Source organism: Symphodus melops (assembly GCF_947650265.1).
Source record: "Symphodus melops genome assembly, chromosome: 18".
NCBI lineage: Eukaryota > Metazoa > Chordata > Actinopteri > Labriformes > Labridae > Symphodus > Symphodus melops.
In genome coordinates this window covers 12,464,494-12,479,338 of record NC_136708.1, presented here as the reverse complement: position 1 = coordinate 12,479,338, position 14,845 = coordinate 12,464,494, and the positions used below count along the sequence as shown (strand labels likewise).

The following is a 14,845-nucleotide window of genomic DNA, read 5'->3' as shown; positions in this document are numbered from 1 at the left end:
AGTGATTCAGGACAACTCACGCCACTATTTAGAAACATTATTGCTTCATTATTTATTAAGTGCGCAACTGCAATTGTCGTCATTCTGACGCAATTGTTTGTTTGTTTTTGGCATTTGACCAGAACACACGACGATAAATAAACTGTTGGGGTTGAAGTCAGTTCAATCATTATTCTCTCACCGCAAAGAAATCATGACAGCATTCAGTACCTTTCTCAGTATTTGTTTAACATTGGCTGTTGTTCAAAACCAGCCTGTGAAGGAGTCATCATATGTCGCTGCTGTGTATGAACACAACTTAATCCTGAACCCAGAGCCTCGTGTCCAGCTGTCCCGCTCTGCTGCACTTCAACATATGCAGAAAAACTTGGATATCTACGAGGAGCAGGCTGCCGAGGCTGCTAAACGGGTACAGTGAGAGGGTTATAAATGTCTGCTTGCTTCAGTCAAATATGTTCAAAGGGGTCTCTCCATGCCAAGTGGTTCAATTCTCACCATCTCAAATGTGGAATATATACAAATTGTGTATTTGGCTGAAATCAACATGTGCAAAATGTTTGCTCTGTAGGTGGCATAGTTCCTGAGATACAGTCCTCCCATTCCTATTCACCAACATCTTTTTGGTGTCTAAACTGCTTCTGGATTAAATTCTACCTTGAATGTGCCCTGTTTTTCGCCTTTGAGTGCAAACGGTGGGCTTTGTAGGGTAGGGCTAAAAGTTTCTAGGTCATTTGTGCAATCTGGTTTTTGTTGGGTAATAAACATGTACAAGTTAATAAACTGGTGTTTTTGAAAGCTGTCTGATGGTTCAAGGTTGTTTATTGTCAAATATGCTCCATGTTAAACATACAGCACAGATGAAATTGCAATCCCCCCAACCCCAGTGCAAACCTGCAGTGCAAAAGAAGAGCACTAAAAACTAGCAATAAAAAAAACAATACTATAAAACAGATAACTTAAGACATTTGGACAACAAATAACGAACGACAGACAATCGACAGACAAGGGCACTTGTGAGTATTTCACTATGAGGTAGTATGTATGTAGATAACTTAGAATATTAACAATATAAACAGAGTGCAGATTAAGCTAAAAAGTGAGGTAGTGCGTTGAAAGGTGCAAATAGCATAAACAGTATAAACAGTAAACGGCTGTGCAGAGTTTTTTAGGGTGCGTGAATTAGTGGAGCACGCGGGGGGTGGAGGTGGAGGGGGGGTGATGACCGATGCAGTAGGGGCTGACTGTGGCAGGGTGCAGGGGGATGCATTACACGTTTACAAAAAACCCACCCTGATTTCCACATTTTTAGCCTTTCAGAAATAAGGGTGGGTTTTTTCGTAAATGTGTAATGCATCAATGCACCAACTTGTATACCGAATTTCATCAAAATCTGAGATGATCAGATTTCTAAAATTGGACCACTTGTTATGGAATGACCCAAAGGGTAACTTCTTTCTTTAGTCATAATTAGCCAGTAGTTCTGTTGATCTTTTTTTTCCACATTTAAAAGGGAGAAAATGTAACTAAAAACTATAAAGCACAGACAGGAGAGGCTGTTATGTGAGGGGAAATATCTTTTTTTTTTTTTTTTAATGAGAATTGGGTTTCAAAACAACTCCAGTGTCATAACTCAATGTTGACCCCTCTCATATCTTTCTTCAATCAGGGGGCCCAGATCTTGGTGTTTCCAGAAGATGGTATTCATGGTTACAACTTCAGCCGTTCATCCATCTCTGGCTACCTCGAAATAATTCCTGACCCCAAAGAAGAGAGCTGGAACCCCTGCACAGAGCCTGGAAAATACAACAACACTGAGGTGCAAAAAATACTTGATAATGTTGTTCTTGACATGCATCCTGACATAATATACTTACTCAGGAATGTCACCAGTCTGCAAAGACTCATTTAAAACTAAGTCTGAGTAAGATTCCTATTTGAGTGTTGGGCTGTTTCACAGGTTCTCCAGCAGTTGAGCTGTATGGCCCGTCGTAACAAACTCTACATTGTGGCCAACATGGCTGGTCTGCAGCCCTGTCCCCTGAAGACCGACCCCACCTCCTCCTGTCCCTCTGATGGACGATGGCAGTTCAACACCAACGTGGTTTTCAGGTGAAGTAAAATAGAGCAGTTTTACTGAAGTGAATCAAGACATGAATTCCTTATTTTTTAAAAATGGTCCCACAATTAGGTCAGATGGCTTGCTGGTGGCACGCTACCATAAATACAACCTTTTCTTTGAGGAGTCCTTTGACACTCCACCACAACCTGAGCTCATTACATTTGATACACCTTTTGCTGGGAGGTTTGGCCTTCTCATTTGCTTTGACATCATCTTCCACAAGCCCACAATAGCCCTAGTGGAGAAGGTAAATAAAACACACCTTATTTCCAAATTTACTAAACTCTAAGTTCTTGTTTCATATTTCTCTTCCTAACAACAATTCTCCTTTTTTTAAGGGTGTGCGTCAGCTGATCTTTCCCACAGCCTGGATGAACCTGCTCCCCCTGCTGGACTCTGTCCAGTTCCATCGGGCATTGAGCTTGGGTGCCAATGTCACCCTACTAGCAGCCAATCTACGAAAGGACAGACTAAACATGAGGGGAAGTGGTATCTACACCCCATTTTCTGCCACCTACCACCATGCACAGAGAGGAGACCCAGAGGAGGGCAGACTGCTGGTTGCTCGGGTTCCAGTATTAGACCAGCAGTGGTTGGAGCAGAGCACTGACCAACAGGATGTGTTGTCTGCAGCAGAGAGGAAATCATCATCATCTTCATCATCATCATCAGACTCTGGATTCTGTCACCAAGAGGAGTGTTCTGATGCTTCTTCCGTCCTTCCCTCCGCCGACACCTTCACTTCATCCATGATGTACGACCCATTTACATTTGTCCTCTTAAATGAAACAGAAGGCAGAGTGAATGTGTGCAGTGGCACCTTTTGCTGTCATCTCAAGTACCATCGGTTTCCACAGGGTGACAACGAAGAACTCTATGCATTGGGAGCATTTGCTGGAATGCACAAGAAAGGAATCTATGCCCATCAGGTATGAATGACAAAACAATGAATTTATCTGGGGTTGTGAATATTCTGACAAAACTAATGTCACCTGTATCACATCTCTGTTTTAGGTGTGTGCACTCGTTCGTTGTGCAGGGTTGGACCTCAGCTCCTGTGGGCAGGGAGTAGAAGAGGCTGAAACTAAAATGGACTTTCATTTGGAGGGGAAGTTTGAAACCAATTATGTGTACCCGTCAGTTTTGGCAAGCAAGATGGTCCTGGAGGATCCAGAGCGTTTTGAAAAAGACGCAAATGGCAGAGTGATCTTAAAACACTCAAACATGAGTGGTGGGCTGGTGACTGCCTGTCTGTATGGACGGATGTATCACCTGGACAATGAATGAACTGCTTTGGAATGACAGGTGTCCAGGAAAAATACTTTAAAAAACAGTGGACAAATGTTTTAACCAGAACTAGTTGATATTTCTGTTTCACATTTGTTTTCTATCTGGAAAAAAAAACAACTTTATTATTCGGTCCAGAGGCCAAGGCTACAGTCAGAGGTGCGATCCTTTTGTTCATTGGGGTGAATTCCAACACATGGCAGCTGAGCTGTGGGGCTATAAGCAGGCCCACACCCCGCCGCCTCTCACCACGAGAAACTTTAGAGAAGCCTATAGTCCAGCCCCTCTTCACGAGCTGGGTTCTAGAGCCCAAGCTGTGCGTGGAAGTGAGCCTGGCTATATCTAGATGGTACCTGAAACAGTAATCCACACCTTCATTACATCTCGGCTGGATTACTGCAACGCACTTTACTTCGGAGTCAGCCAGTCCTCCCTCACACGTCTCCAGTTAGTCCAGAACACTGCTGCTCGCCGGAGCACGAAAGAGGGAGCACATTACTCCCATTCTGGCCTCCCTTCACTGGCTGCCTGTGCATTTTAGAGTTCATTTTAAGATTCTTTTATTTGTTTTTTAATCTTTAAATGGTCTCGCCCCACCTTACCTCTCTGACCTGTTCCATCCCTACGCTCCTGCCCGGTGCCTCAGGTCAGCTGACCAGCTGCTCCTGGAGGTACCGAGGTCTAAGCGGAAGCTCAGAGGGCAGAGAGCTTTTTCTACTGCTGGTCCCAAACTATGGAACAACCTCCCACTGCACATAAGACACGCCCCCTCACTGTCCATTTTAAAAACTCATCTTAAAACCCATTTTTATTCTTTGGCTTTCAACCCAGCATGAGACTCTGTTCTTGTTTTAGTGTTTTATTGTTTTAACCCAGTTATTGTTTTACTTATGTTTTTATGTTTTGTGCTCTTAATGTATGTACAGCACTTTGTCCCAGCTATGGCTGCTTAAAGTGCTGACCCATCGTTTATATGTTATTCTTTAAAATCAGCTGTGGTACAAATAGAGCCCTGTTATTGTTGATATTGCACTAAAGAGTAAGTGCTAATGCTAATGTTAATCATAATAACTGCCCTTGGGGGGTCCCCTGTGGTGGAAATTTAAACACAAATGATCCAACAACAAAAAAGTTGTCTTTGTATTTATTGAAGGGCTTTTTGTTTAAAAAAACACCAATACAGAGCTCTGCACAGAGCAAGGTACAAGGTTGTATATTGACAAAGGTCATTCACATAAACTAATGAATCATTGCCAAAGTTGATCTCAGCTCCTTCTCATGTGAGCTAATATATTAATGTTTATAATTGTCAATAAATAAACTGTGACATCATACTTTACAGGTGAAAAGCTTACAGTTATTTTGTTTTGTTTTTTATATAGGCCTACTGACACTTACCATGTCAGTGTGAACTAAAATTGCCCAACTCCTGATGTCCATTGACATGATATGGACATCGGACTTTGAAAAAAATCCAATAAATTAATTACATGATAAATATGATTTCAAATAACTTTAAATATTATCACTTGTAACAGTTAAAATTACATTGCAAGCATGTTTTTTGGGCCAGCATGGACATAAATTTATATTTTGACTAAAAATGGGTGCTTACTCTTCCCTCTCTGGATCTGCTCCACCATGCTTGTCTTGTCAGAGCATGCTTAAAGTCATGACATGATTGTGATTGGATAATCAGGACGCAATTAGTAACCAGCAGTGCTGTCACCGTCCAATGAAAGAGTATTTACAGGTTCAGAGACAGACATATCTCATGTCCATTCCAATGGACGCAGAGTCCCAAGGGTTAAAGAAGTGATTCAGGACAACTCACGCCACTATTTAGAAACATTATTGCTTCATTATTTATTAAGTGCGCAACTGCAATTGTCGTCATTCTGACGCAATTGTTTGTTTGTTTTTGGCATTTGACCAGAACACACGACGATAAATAAACTGTTGGGGTTGAAGTCAGTTCAATCATTATTCTCTCACCGCAAAGAAATCATGACAGCATTCAGTACCTTTCTCAGTATTTGTTTAACATTGGCTGTTGTTCAAAACCAGCCTGTGAAGGAGTCATCATATGTCGCTGCTGTGTATGAACACAACTTAATCCTGAACCCAGAGCCTCGTGTCCAGCTGTCCCGCTCTGCTGCTCTTCAACATATGCAGAAAAACTTGGATATCTACGAGGAGCAGGCTGCCGAGGCTGCTAAACGGGTACAGTGAGAGGGTTATAAATGTCTGCTTGCTTCAGTCAAATATGTTCAAAGGGGTCTCTCCATGCCAAGTGGTTCAATTCTCACCATCTCAAATGTGGAATATATACAAATTGTGTATTTGGCTGAAATCAACATGTGCAAAATGTTTGCTCTGTAGGTGGCATAGTTCCTGAGATACAGTCCTCCCTTTCCCATTCACCAACATCTTTTTGGTGTCTAAACTGCTTCTGGATTAAATTCTACCTTGAATGTGCCCTGTTTTTCGCCTTTGAGTGCAAACGGTGGGCTTTGTAGGGTAGGGCTAAAAGTTTCTAGGTCATTTGTGCAATCTGGTTTTTGTTGGGTAATAAACATGTACAAGTTAATAAACTGGTGTTTTTGAAAGCTGTCTGATGGTTCAAGGTTGTTTATTGTCAAATATGCTCCATGTTAAACATACAGCACAGATGAAATTGCAATCCCCCCAACCCCAGTGCAAACCTGCAGTGCAAAAGAAGAGCACTAAAAACTAGCAATAAAAAAAACAATACTATAAAACAGATAACTTAAGACATTTGGACAACAAATAACGAACGACAGACAATCGACAGACAAGGGCACTTGTGAGTATTTCACTATGAGGTAGTATGTATGTAGATAACTTAGAATATTAACAATATAAACAGAGTGCAGATTAAGCTAAAAAGTGAGGTAGTGCGTTGAAAGGTGCAAATAGCATAAACAGTATAAACAGTAAACGGCTGTGCAGAGTTTTTTAGGGTGCGTGAATTAGTGGAGCACGCGGGGGGGTGGAGGTGGAGGGGGGGTGATGACCGATGCAGTAGGGGCTGACTGTGGCAGGGTGCAGGGGGATGCATTACACGTTTACAAAAAACCCACCCTGATTTCCACATTTTTAGCCTTTCAGAAATAAGGGTGGGTTTTTTCGTAAATGTGTAATGCATCAATGTACCAACTTGTATACCGAATTTCATCAAAATCTGAGATGATCAGATTTCTAAAATTGGACCACTTGTTATGGAATGACCCAAAGGGTAACTTCTTTCTTTAGTCATAATTAGCCAGTAGTTCTGTTGATCTTTTTTTTCCACATTTAAAAGGGAGAAAATGTAACTAAAAACTATAAAGCACAGACAGGAGAGGCTGTTATGTGAGGGGAAATATCTTTTTTTTTTTTTTTTAATGAGAATTGGGTTTCAAAACAACTCCAGTGTCATAACTCAATGTTGACCCCTCTCATATCTTTCTTCAATCAGGGGGCCCAGATCTTGGTGTTTCCAGAAGATGGTATTCATGGTTACAACTTCAGCCGTTCATCCATCTCTGGCTACCTCGAAATAATTCCTGACCCCAAAGAAGAGAGCTGGAACCCCTGCACAGAGCCTGGAAAATACAACAACACTGAGGTGCAAAAAATACTTGATAATGTTGTTCTTGACATGCATCCTGACATAATATACTTACTCAGGAATGTCACCAGTCTGCAAAGACTCATTTAAAACTAAGTCTGAGTAAGATTCCTATTTGAGTGTTGGGCTGTTTCACAGGTTCTCCAGCAGTTGAGCTGTATGGCCCGTCGTAACAAACTCTACATTGTGGCCAACATGGCTGGTCTGCAGCCCTGTCCCCTGAAGACCGACCCCACCTCCTCCTGTCCCTCTGATGGACGATGGCAGTTCAACACCAACGTGGTTTTCAGGTGAAGTAAAATAGAGCAGTTTTACTGAAGTGAATCAAGACATGAATTCCTTATTTTTTTAAAAATGGTCCCACAATTAGGTCAGATGGCCTGCTGGTGGCACGCTACCATAAATACAACCTTTTCTTTGAGGAGTCCTTTGACACTCCACCACAACCTGAGCTCATTACATTTGATACACCTTTTGCTGGGAGGTTTGGCCTTCTCATTTGCTTTGACATCATCTTCCACAAGCCCACAATAGCCCTAGTGGAGAAGGTAAATAAAACACACCTTATTTCCAAATTTACTAAACTCTAAGTTCTTGTTTCATATTTCTCTTCCTAACAACAATTCTCCTTTTTTTAAGGGTGTGCGTCAGCTGATCTTTCCCACAGCCTGGATGAACCTGCTCCCCCTGCTGGACTCTGTCCAGTTCCATCGGGCATTGAGCTTGGGTGCCAATGTCACCCTACTAGCAGCCAATCTACGAAAGGACAGACTAAACATGAGGGGAAGTGGTATCTACACCCCATTTTCTGCCACCTACCACCATGCACAGAGAGGAGACCCAGAGGAGGGCAGACTGCTGGTTGCTCGGGTTCCAGTATTAGACCAGCAGTGGTTGGAGCAGAGCACTGACCAACAGGATGTGTTGTCTGCAGCAGAGAGGAAATCATCATCATCTTCATCATCATCATCAGACTCTGGATTCTGTCACCAAGAGGAGTGTTCTGATGCTTCTTCCGTCCTTCCCTCCGCCGACACCTTCACTTCATCCATGATGTACGACCCATTTACATTTGTCCTCTTAAATGAAACAGAAGGCAGAGTGAATGTGTGCAGTGGCACCTTTTGCTGTCATCTCAAGTACCATCGGTTTCCACAGGGTGACAACGAAGAACTCTATGCATTGGGAGCATTTGCTGGAATGCACAAGAAAGGAATCTATGCCCATCAGGTATGAATGACAAAACAATGAATTTATCTGGGGTTGTGAATATTCTGACAAAACTAATGTCACCTGTATCACATCTCTGTTTTAGGTGTGTGCACTCGTTCGTTGTGCAGGGTTGGACCTCAGCTCCTGTGGGCAGGGAGTAGAAGAGGCTGAAACTAAAATGGACTTTCATTTGGAGGGGAAGTTTGAAACCAATTATGTGTACCCGTCAGTTTTGGCAAGCAAGATGGTCCTGGAGGATCCAGAGCGTTTTGAAAAAGACGCAAATGGCAGAGTGATCTTAAAACACTCAAACATGAGTGGTGGGCTGGTGACTGCCTGTCTGTATGGACGGATGTATCACCTGGACAATGAATGAACTGCTTTGGAATGACAGGTGTCCAGGAAAAATACTTTAAAAAACAGTGGACAAATGTTTTAACCAGAACTAGTTGATATTTCTGTTTCACATTTGTTTTCTATCTGGAAAAAAAAACAACTTTATTATTCGGTCCAGAGGCCAAGGCTACAGTCAGAGGTGCGATCCTTTTGTTCATTGGGGTGAATTCCAACACATGGCAGCTGAGCTGTGGGGCTATAAGCAGGCCCACACCCCGCCACCTCTCACCACGAGAAACTTTAGAGAAGCCTATAGTCCAGCCCCTCTTCACGAGCTGGGTTCTAGAGCCCAAGCCGTGCGTGGAAGTGAGCCTGGCTATATCTAGATGGTACCTGAAACAGTAATCCACGCCTTCATTACATCTCGGCTGGATTACTGCAACGCACTTTACTTCGGAGTCAGCCAGTCCTCCCTCACACGTCTCCAGTTAGTCCAGAACACTGCTGCTCGCCGGAGCACGAAAGAGGGAGCACATTACTCCCATTCTGGCCTCCCTTCACTGGCTGCCTGTGCATTTTAGAGTTCATTTTAAGATTCTTTTATTTGTTTTTTAATCTTTAAATGGTCTCGCCCCACCTTACCTCTCTGACCTGTTCCATCCCTACGCTCCTGCCCGGTGCCTCAGGTCAGCTGACCAGCTGCTCCTGGAGGTACCGAGGTCTAAGCGGAAGCTCAGAGGGCAGAGAGCTTTTTCTACTGCTGGTCCCAAACTATGGAACAACCTCCCACTGCACATAAGACACGCCCCCTCACTGTCCATTTTAAAAACTCATCTTAAAACCCATTTTTATTCTTTGGCTTTCAACCCAGCATGAGACTCTGTTCTTGTTTTAGTGTTTTATTGTTTTAACCCAGTTATTGTTTTACTTATGTTTTTATGTTTTGTGCTCTTAATGTATGTACAGCACTTTGTCCCAGCTATGGCTGCTTAAAGTGCTGACCCATCGTTTATATGTTATTCTTTAAAATCAGCTGTGGTACAAATAGAGCCCTGTTATTGTTGATATTGCACTAAAGAGTAAGTGCTAATGCTAATGTTAATCATAATAACTGCCCTTGGGGGGTCCCCTGTGGTGGAAATTTAAACACAAATGATCCAACAACAAAAAAGTTGTCTTTGTATTTATTGAAGGGCTTTTTGTTTAAAAAAACACCAATACAGAGCTCTGCACAGAGCAAGGTACAAGGTTGTATATTGACAAAGGTCATTCACATAAACTAATGAATCATTGCCAAAGTTGATCTCAGCTCCTTCTCATGTGAGCTAATATATTAATGTTTATAATTGTCAATAAATAAACTGTGACATCATACTTTACAGGTGAAAAGCTTACAGTTATTTTGTTTTGTTTTTTATATAGGCCTACTGACACTTACCATGTCAGTGTGAACTAAAATTGCCCAACTCCTGATGTCCATTGACATGATATGGACATCGGACTTTGAAAAAAATCCAATAAATTAATTACATGATAAATATGATTTCAAATAACTTTAAATATTATCACTTGTAACAGTTAAAATTACATTGCAAGCATGTTTTTTGGGCCAGCATGGACATAAATTTATATTTTGACTAAAAATGGGTGCTTACTCTTCCCTCTCTGGATCTGCTCCACCATGCTTGTCTTGTCAGAGCATGCTTAAAGTCATGACATGATTGTGATTGGATAATCAGGACGCAATTAGTAACCAGCAGTGCTGTCACCGTCCAATGAAAGAGTATTTACAGGTTCAGAGACAGACATATCTCATGTCCATTCCAATGGACGCAGAGTCCCAAGGGTTAAAGAAGTGATTCAGGACAACTCACGCCACTATTTAGAAACATTATTGCTTCATTATTTATTAAGTGCGCAACTGCAATTGTCGTCATTCTGACGCAATTGTTTGTTTGTTTTTGGCATTTGACCAGAACACACGACGATAAATAAACTGTTGGGGTTGAAGTCAGTTCAATCATTATTCTCTCACCGCAAAGAAATCATGACAGCATTCAGTACCTTTCTCAGTATTTGTTTAACATTGGCTGTTGTTCAAAACCAGCCTGTGAAGGAGTCATCATATGTCGCTGCTGTGTATGAACACAACTTAATCCTGAACCCAGAGCCTCGTGTCCAGCTGTCCCGCTCTGCTGCTCTTCAACATATGCAGAAAAACTTGGATATCTACGAGGAGCAGGCTGCCGAGGCTGCTAAACGGGTACAGTGAGAGGGTTATAAATGTCTGCTTTCTTCAGTCAAATATGTTCAAAGGGGTCTCTCCATGCCAAGTGGTTCAATTCTCACCATCTCAAATGTGGAATATATACAAATTGTGTATTTGGCTGAAATCAACATGTGCAAAATGTTTGCTCTGTAGGTGGCATAGTTCCTGAGATACAGTCCTCCCATTCCCATTCACCAACATCTTTTTGGTGTCTAAACTGCTTCTGGATTAAATTCTACCTTGAATGTGCCCTGTTTTTCGCCTTTGAGTGCAAACGGTGGGCTTTGTAGGGTAGGGCTAAAAGTTTCTAGGTCATTTGTGCAATCTGGTTTTTGTTGGGTAATAAACATGTACAAGTTAATAAACTGGTGTTTTTGAAAGCTGTCTGATGGTTCAAGGTTGTTTATTGTCAAATATGCTCCATGTTAAACATACAGCACAGATGAAATTGCAATCCCCCCAACCCCAGTGCAAACCTGCAGTGCAAAAGAAGAGCAATAAAAAAAACAATACTATAAAACAGATAACTTAAGACATTTGGACAACAAATAACGAACGACAGACAATCGACAGACAAGGGCACTTGTGAGTATTTCACTATGAGGTAGTATGTATGTAGATAACTTAAAATATTAACAATATAAACAGAGTGCAGATTAAGCTAAAAAGTGAGGTAGTGCGTTGAAAGGTGCAAATAGCATAAACAGTATAAACAGTAAACGGCTGTGCAGAGTTTTTTAGGGTGCGTGAATTAGTGGAGCACGCGGGGGGGTGGAGGTGGAGGGGGGGTGATGACCGATGCAGTAGGGGCTGACAGTGGCAGGGTGCAGGGGGATGCATTACACGTTTACAAAAAACCCACCCTGATTTCCACATTTTTAGCCTTTCAGAAATAAGGGTGGGTTTTTTCGTAAATGTGTAATGCATCAATGTACCAACTTGTATACCGAATTTCATCAAAATCTGAGATGATCAGATTTCTAAAATTGGACCACTTGTTATGGAATGACCCAAAGGGTAACTTCTTTCTTTAGTCATAATTAGCCAGTAGTTCTGTTGATCTTTTTTTTCCACATTTAAAAGGGAGAAAATGTAACTAAAAACTATAAAGCACAGACAGGATAGGCTGTTATGTGAGGGGAAATATCTTTTTTTTTTTTTTTTATGAGAATTGGGTTTCAAAACAACTCCAGTGTCATAACTCAATGTTGACCCCTCTCATATCTTTCTTCAATCAGGGGGCCCAGATCTTGGTGTTTCCAGAAGATGGTATTCATGGTTACAACTTCAGCCGTTCATCCATCTCTGGCTACCTCGAAATAATTCCTGACCCCAAAGAAGAGAGCTGGAACCCCTGCACAGAGCCTGGAAAATACAACAACACTGAGGTGCAAAAAATACTTGATAATGTTGTTCTTGACATGCATCCTGACATAATATACTTACTCAGGAATGTCACCAGTCTGCAAAGACTCATTTAAAACTAAGTCTGAGTAAGATTCCTATTTGAGTGTTGGGCTGTTTCACAGGTTCTCCAGCAGTTGAGCTGTATGGCCCGTCGTAACAAACTCTACATTGTGGCCAACATGGCTGGTCTGCAGCCCTGTCCCCTGAAGACCGACCCCACCTCCTCCTGTCCCTCTGATGGACGATGGCAGTTCAACACCAACGTGGTTTTCAGGTGAAGTAAAATAGAGCAGTTTTACTGAAGTGAATCAAGACATGAATTCCTTATTTTTTTAAAAATGGTCCCACAATTAGGTCAGATGGCTTGCTGGTGGCACGCTACCATAAATACAACCTTTTCTTTGAGGAGTCCTTTGACACTCCACCACAACCTGAGCTCATTACATTTGATACACCTTTTGCTGGGAGGTTTGGCCTTCTCATTTGCTTTGACATCATCTTCCACAAGCCCACAATAGCCCTAGTGGAGAAGGTAAATAAAACACACCTTATTTCCAAATTTACTAAACTCTAAGTTCTTGTTTCATATTTCTCTTCCTAACAACAATTCTCCTTTTTTTAAGGGTGTGCGTCAGCTGATCTTTCCCACAGCCTGGATGAACCTGCTCCCCCTGCTGGACTCTGTCCAGTTCCATCGGGCATTGAGCTTGGGTGCCAATGTCACCCTACTAGCAGCCAATCTACGAAAGGACAGACTAAACGTGAGGGGAAGTGGTATCTACACCCCATTTTCTGCCACCTACCACCATGCACAGAGAGGAGACCCAGAGGAGGGCAGACTGCTGGTTGCTCGGGTTCCAGTATTAGACCAGCAGTGGTTGGAGCAGAGCACTGACCAACAGGATGTGTTGTCTGCAGCAGAGAGGAAATCATCATCATCTTCATCATCATCATCAGACTCTGGATTCTGTCACCAAGAGGAGTGTTCTGATGCTTCTTCAGTCCTTCCCTCCGCCGACACCTTCACTTCATCCATGATGTACGACCCATTTACATTTGTCCTCTTAAATGAAACAGAAGGCAGAGTGAATGTGTGCAATGGCACCTTTTGCTGTCATCTCAAGTACCATCGGTTTCCACAGGGTGACAATGAAGAACTCTATGCATTGGGAGCATTTGCTGGAATGCACAAGAAAGGAATCTATGCCCATCAGGTATGAATGACAAAACAATGAATTTATCTGGGGTTGTGAATATTCTGACAAAACTAATGTCACCTGTATCACATCTCTGTTTTAGGTGTGTGCACTCGTTCGTTGTGCAGGTTTGGACCTCAGCTCCTGTGGGCAGGGAGTAGAAGAGGCTGAAACTAAAATGGACTTTCATTTGGAGGGGAAGTTTGAAACCAATTATGTGTACCCGTCAGTTTTGGCAAGCAAGATGGTCCTGGAGGATCCAGAGCGTTTTGAAAAAGACGCAAATGGCAGAGTGATCTTAAAACACTCAAACATGAGTGGTGGGCTGGTGACTGCCTGTCTGTATGGACGGATGTATCACCTGGACAATGAATGAACTGCTTTGGAATGACAGGTGTCCAGGAAAAATACTTTAAAAAACAGTGGACAAATGTTTTAACCAGAACTAGTTGATATTTCTGTTTCACATTTGTTTTCTATCTGGAAAAAAAAACAACTTTATTATTCGGTCCATAGGCCAAGACTACAGTCAGAGGTGCGATCCTTTTGTTCATTGGGGTGAATTCCAACACATGGCAGCTGAGCTGTGGGGCTATAAGCAGGCCCACACCCCGCCACCTCTCACCACGAGAAACTTTAGAGAAGCCTATAGTCCAGCCCCTCTTCACGAGCTGGGTTCTAGAGCCCAAGCCGTGCGTGGAAGTGAGCCTGGCTATATCTAGATGGTACCTGAAACAGTAATCCACGCCTTCATTACATCTCGACTGGATTACTGCAACGCACTTTACTTCGGAGTCAGCCAGTCCTCCCTCACACGTCTCCAGTTAGTCCAGAACACTGCTGCTCGCCGGAGCACGAAAGAGGGAGCACATTACTCCCATTCTGGCCTCCCTTCACTGGCTGCCTGTGCATTTTAGAGTTCATTTTAAGATTCTTTTATTTGTTTTTTAATCTTTAAATGGTCTCGCCCCACCTTACCTCTCTGACCTGTTCCATCCCTACGCTCCTGCCCGGTGCCTCAGGTCAGCTGACCAGCTGCTCCTGGAGGTACCGAGGTCTAAGCGGAAGCTCAGAGGGCAGAGAGCTTTTTCTACTGCTGGTCCCAAACTATGGAACAACCTCCCACTGCACATAAGACACGCCCCCTCACTGTCCATTTTAAAAACTCATCTTAAAACCCATTTTTATTCTTTGGCTTTCAACCCAGCATGAGACTCTGTTCTTGTTTTAGTGTTTTATTGTTTTAACCCAGTTATTGTTTTACTTATGTTTTTATGTTTTGTGCTCTTAATGTATGTACAGCACTTTGTCCCAGCTATGGCTGCTTAAAGTGCTGACCCATCGTTTATATGTTATTCTTTAAAATCAGCTGTGGTACAAATAGA

The 14,845-nt window shown here is 42.4% G+C and overlaps 3 protein-coding genes across 3 annotated transcripts; all 3 read left to right on the top strand.

Moving 5' to 3' along the window:
• The first annotated feature begins 36 nt into the window (after positions 1–36).
• On the top strand, positions 37–3,450 carry LOC306839117 (biotinidase-like). The gene is made up of 6 exons (XM_079367614.1): positions 37–409; positions 1,667–1,816; positions 1,958–2,109; positions 2,189–2,366; positions 2,458–3,048; positions 3,134–3,450. Exons 1-6 carry the CDS (start codon positions 194–196, stop codon positions 3,404–3,406), a joined length of 1,560 nt encoding a protein of 519 aa, XP_079223740.1. The 5' UTR covers positions 37–193; the 3' UTR covers positions 3,407–3,450.
• A 932-nt stretch (positions 3,451–4,382) lies between these two features.
• LOC306839539 (biotinidase-like) lies at positions 4,383–8,694 on the top strand. The gene is made up of 6 exons (XM_079368293.1): positions 4,383–5,629; positions 6,888–7,037; positions 7,179–7,330; positions 7,411–7,588; positions 7,680–8,270; positions 8,356–8,694. The coding sequence occupies exons 1-6, from the start codon at positions 5,414–5,416 to the stop codon at positions 8,626–8,628; spliced, it is 1,560 nt and encodes a 519-aa protein (XP_079224419.1). The 5' UTR covers positions 4,383–5,413; the 3' UTR covers positions 8,629–8,694.
• A 910-nt stretch (positions 8,695–9,604) lies between these two features.
• LOC306839717 (biotinidase-like) lies at positions 9,605–14,789 on the top strand. Its single transcript, XM_079368565.1, has 6 exons — positions 9,605–10,851; positions 12,096–12,245; positions 12,387–12,538; positions 12,619–12,796; positions 12,888–13,478; positions 13,564–14,789. The coding sequence occupies exons 1-6, from the start codon at positions 10,636–10,638 to the stop codon at positions 13,834–13,836; spliced, it is 1,560 nt and encodes a 519-aa protein (XP_079224691.1). The 5' UTR covers positions 9,605–10,635; the 3' UTR covers positions 13,837–14,789.
• Positions 14,790–14,845: the final 56 nt, after the last annotated feature.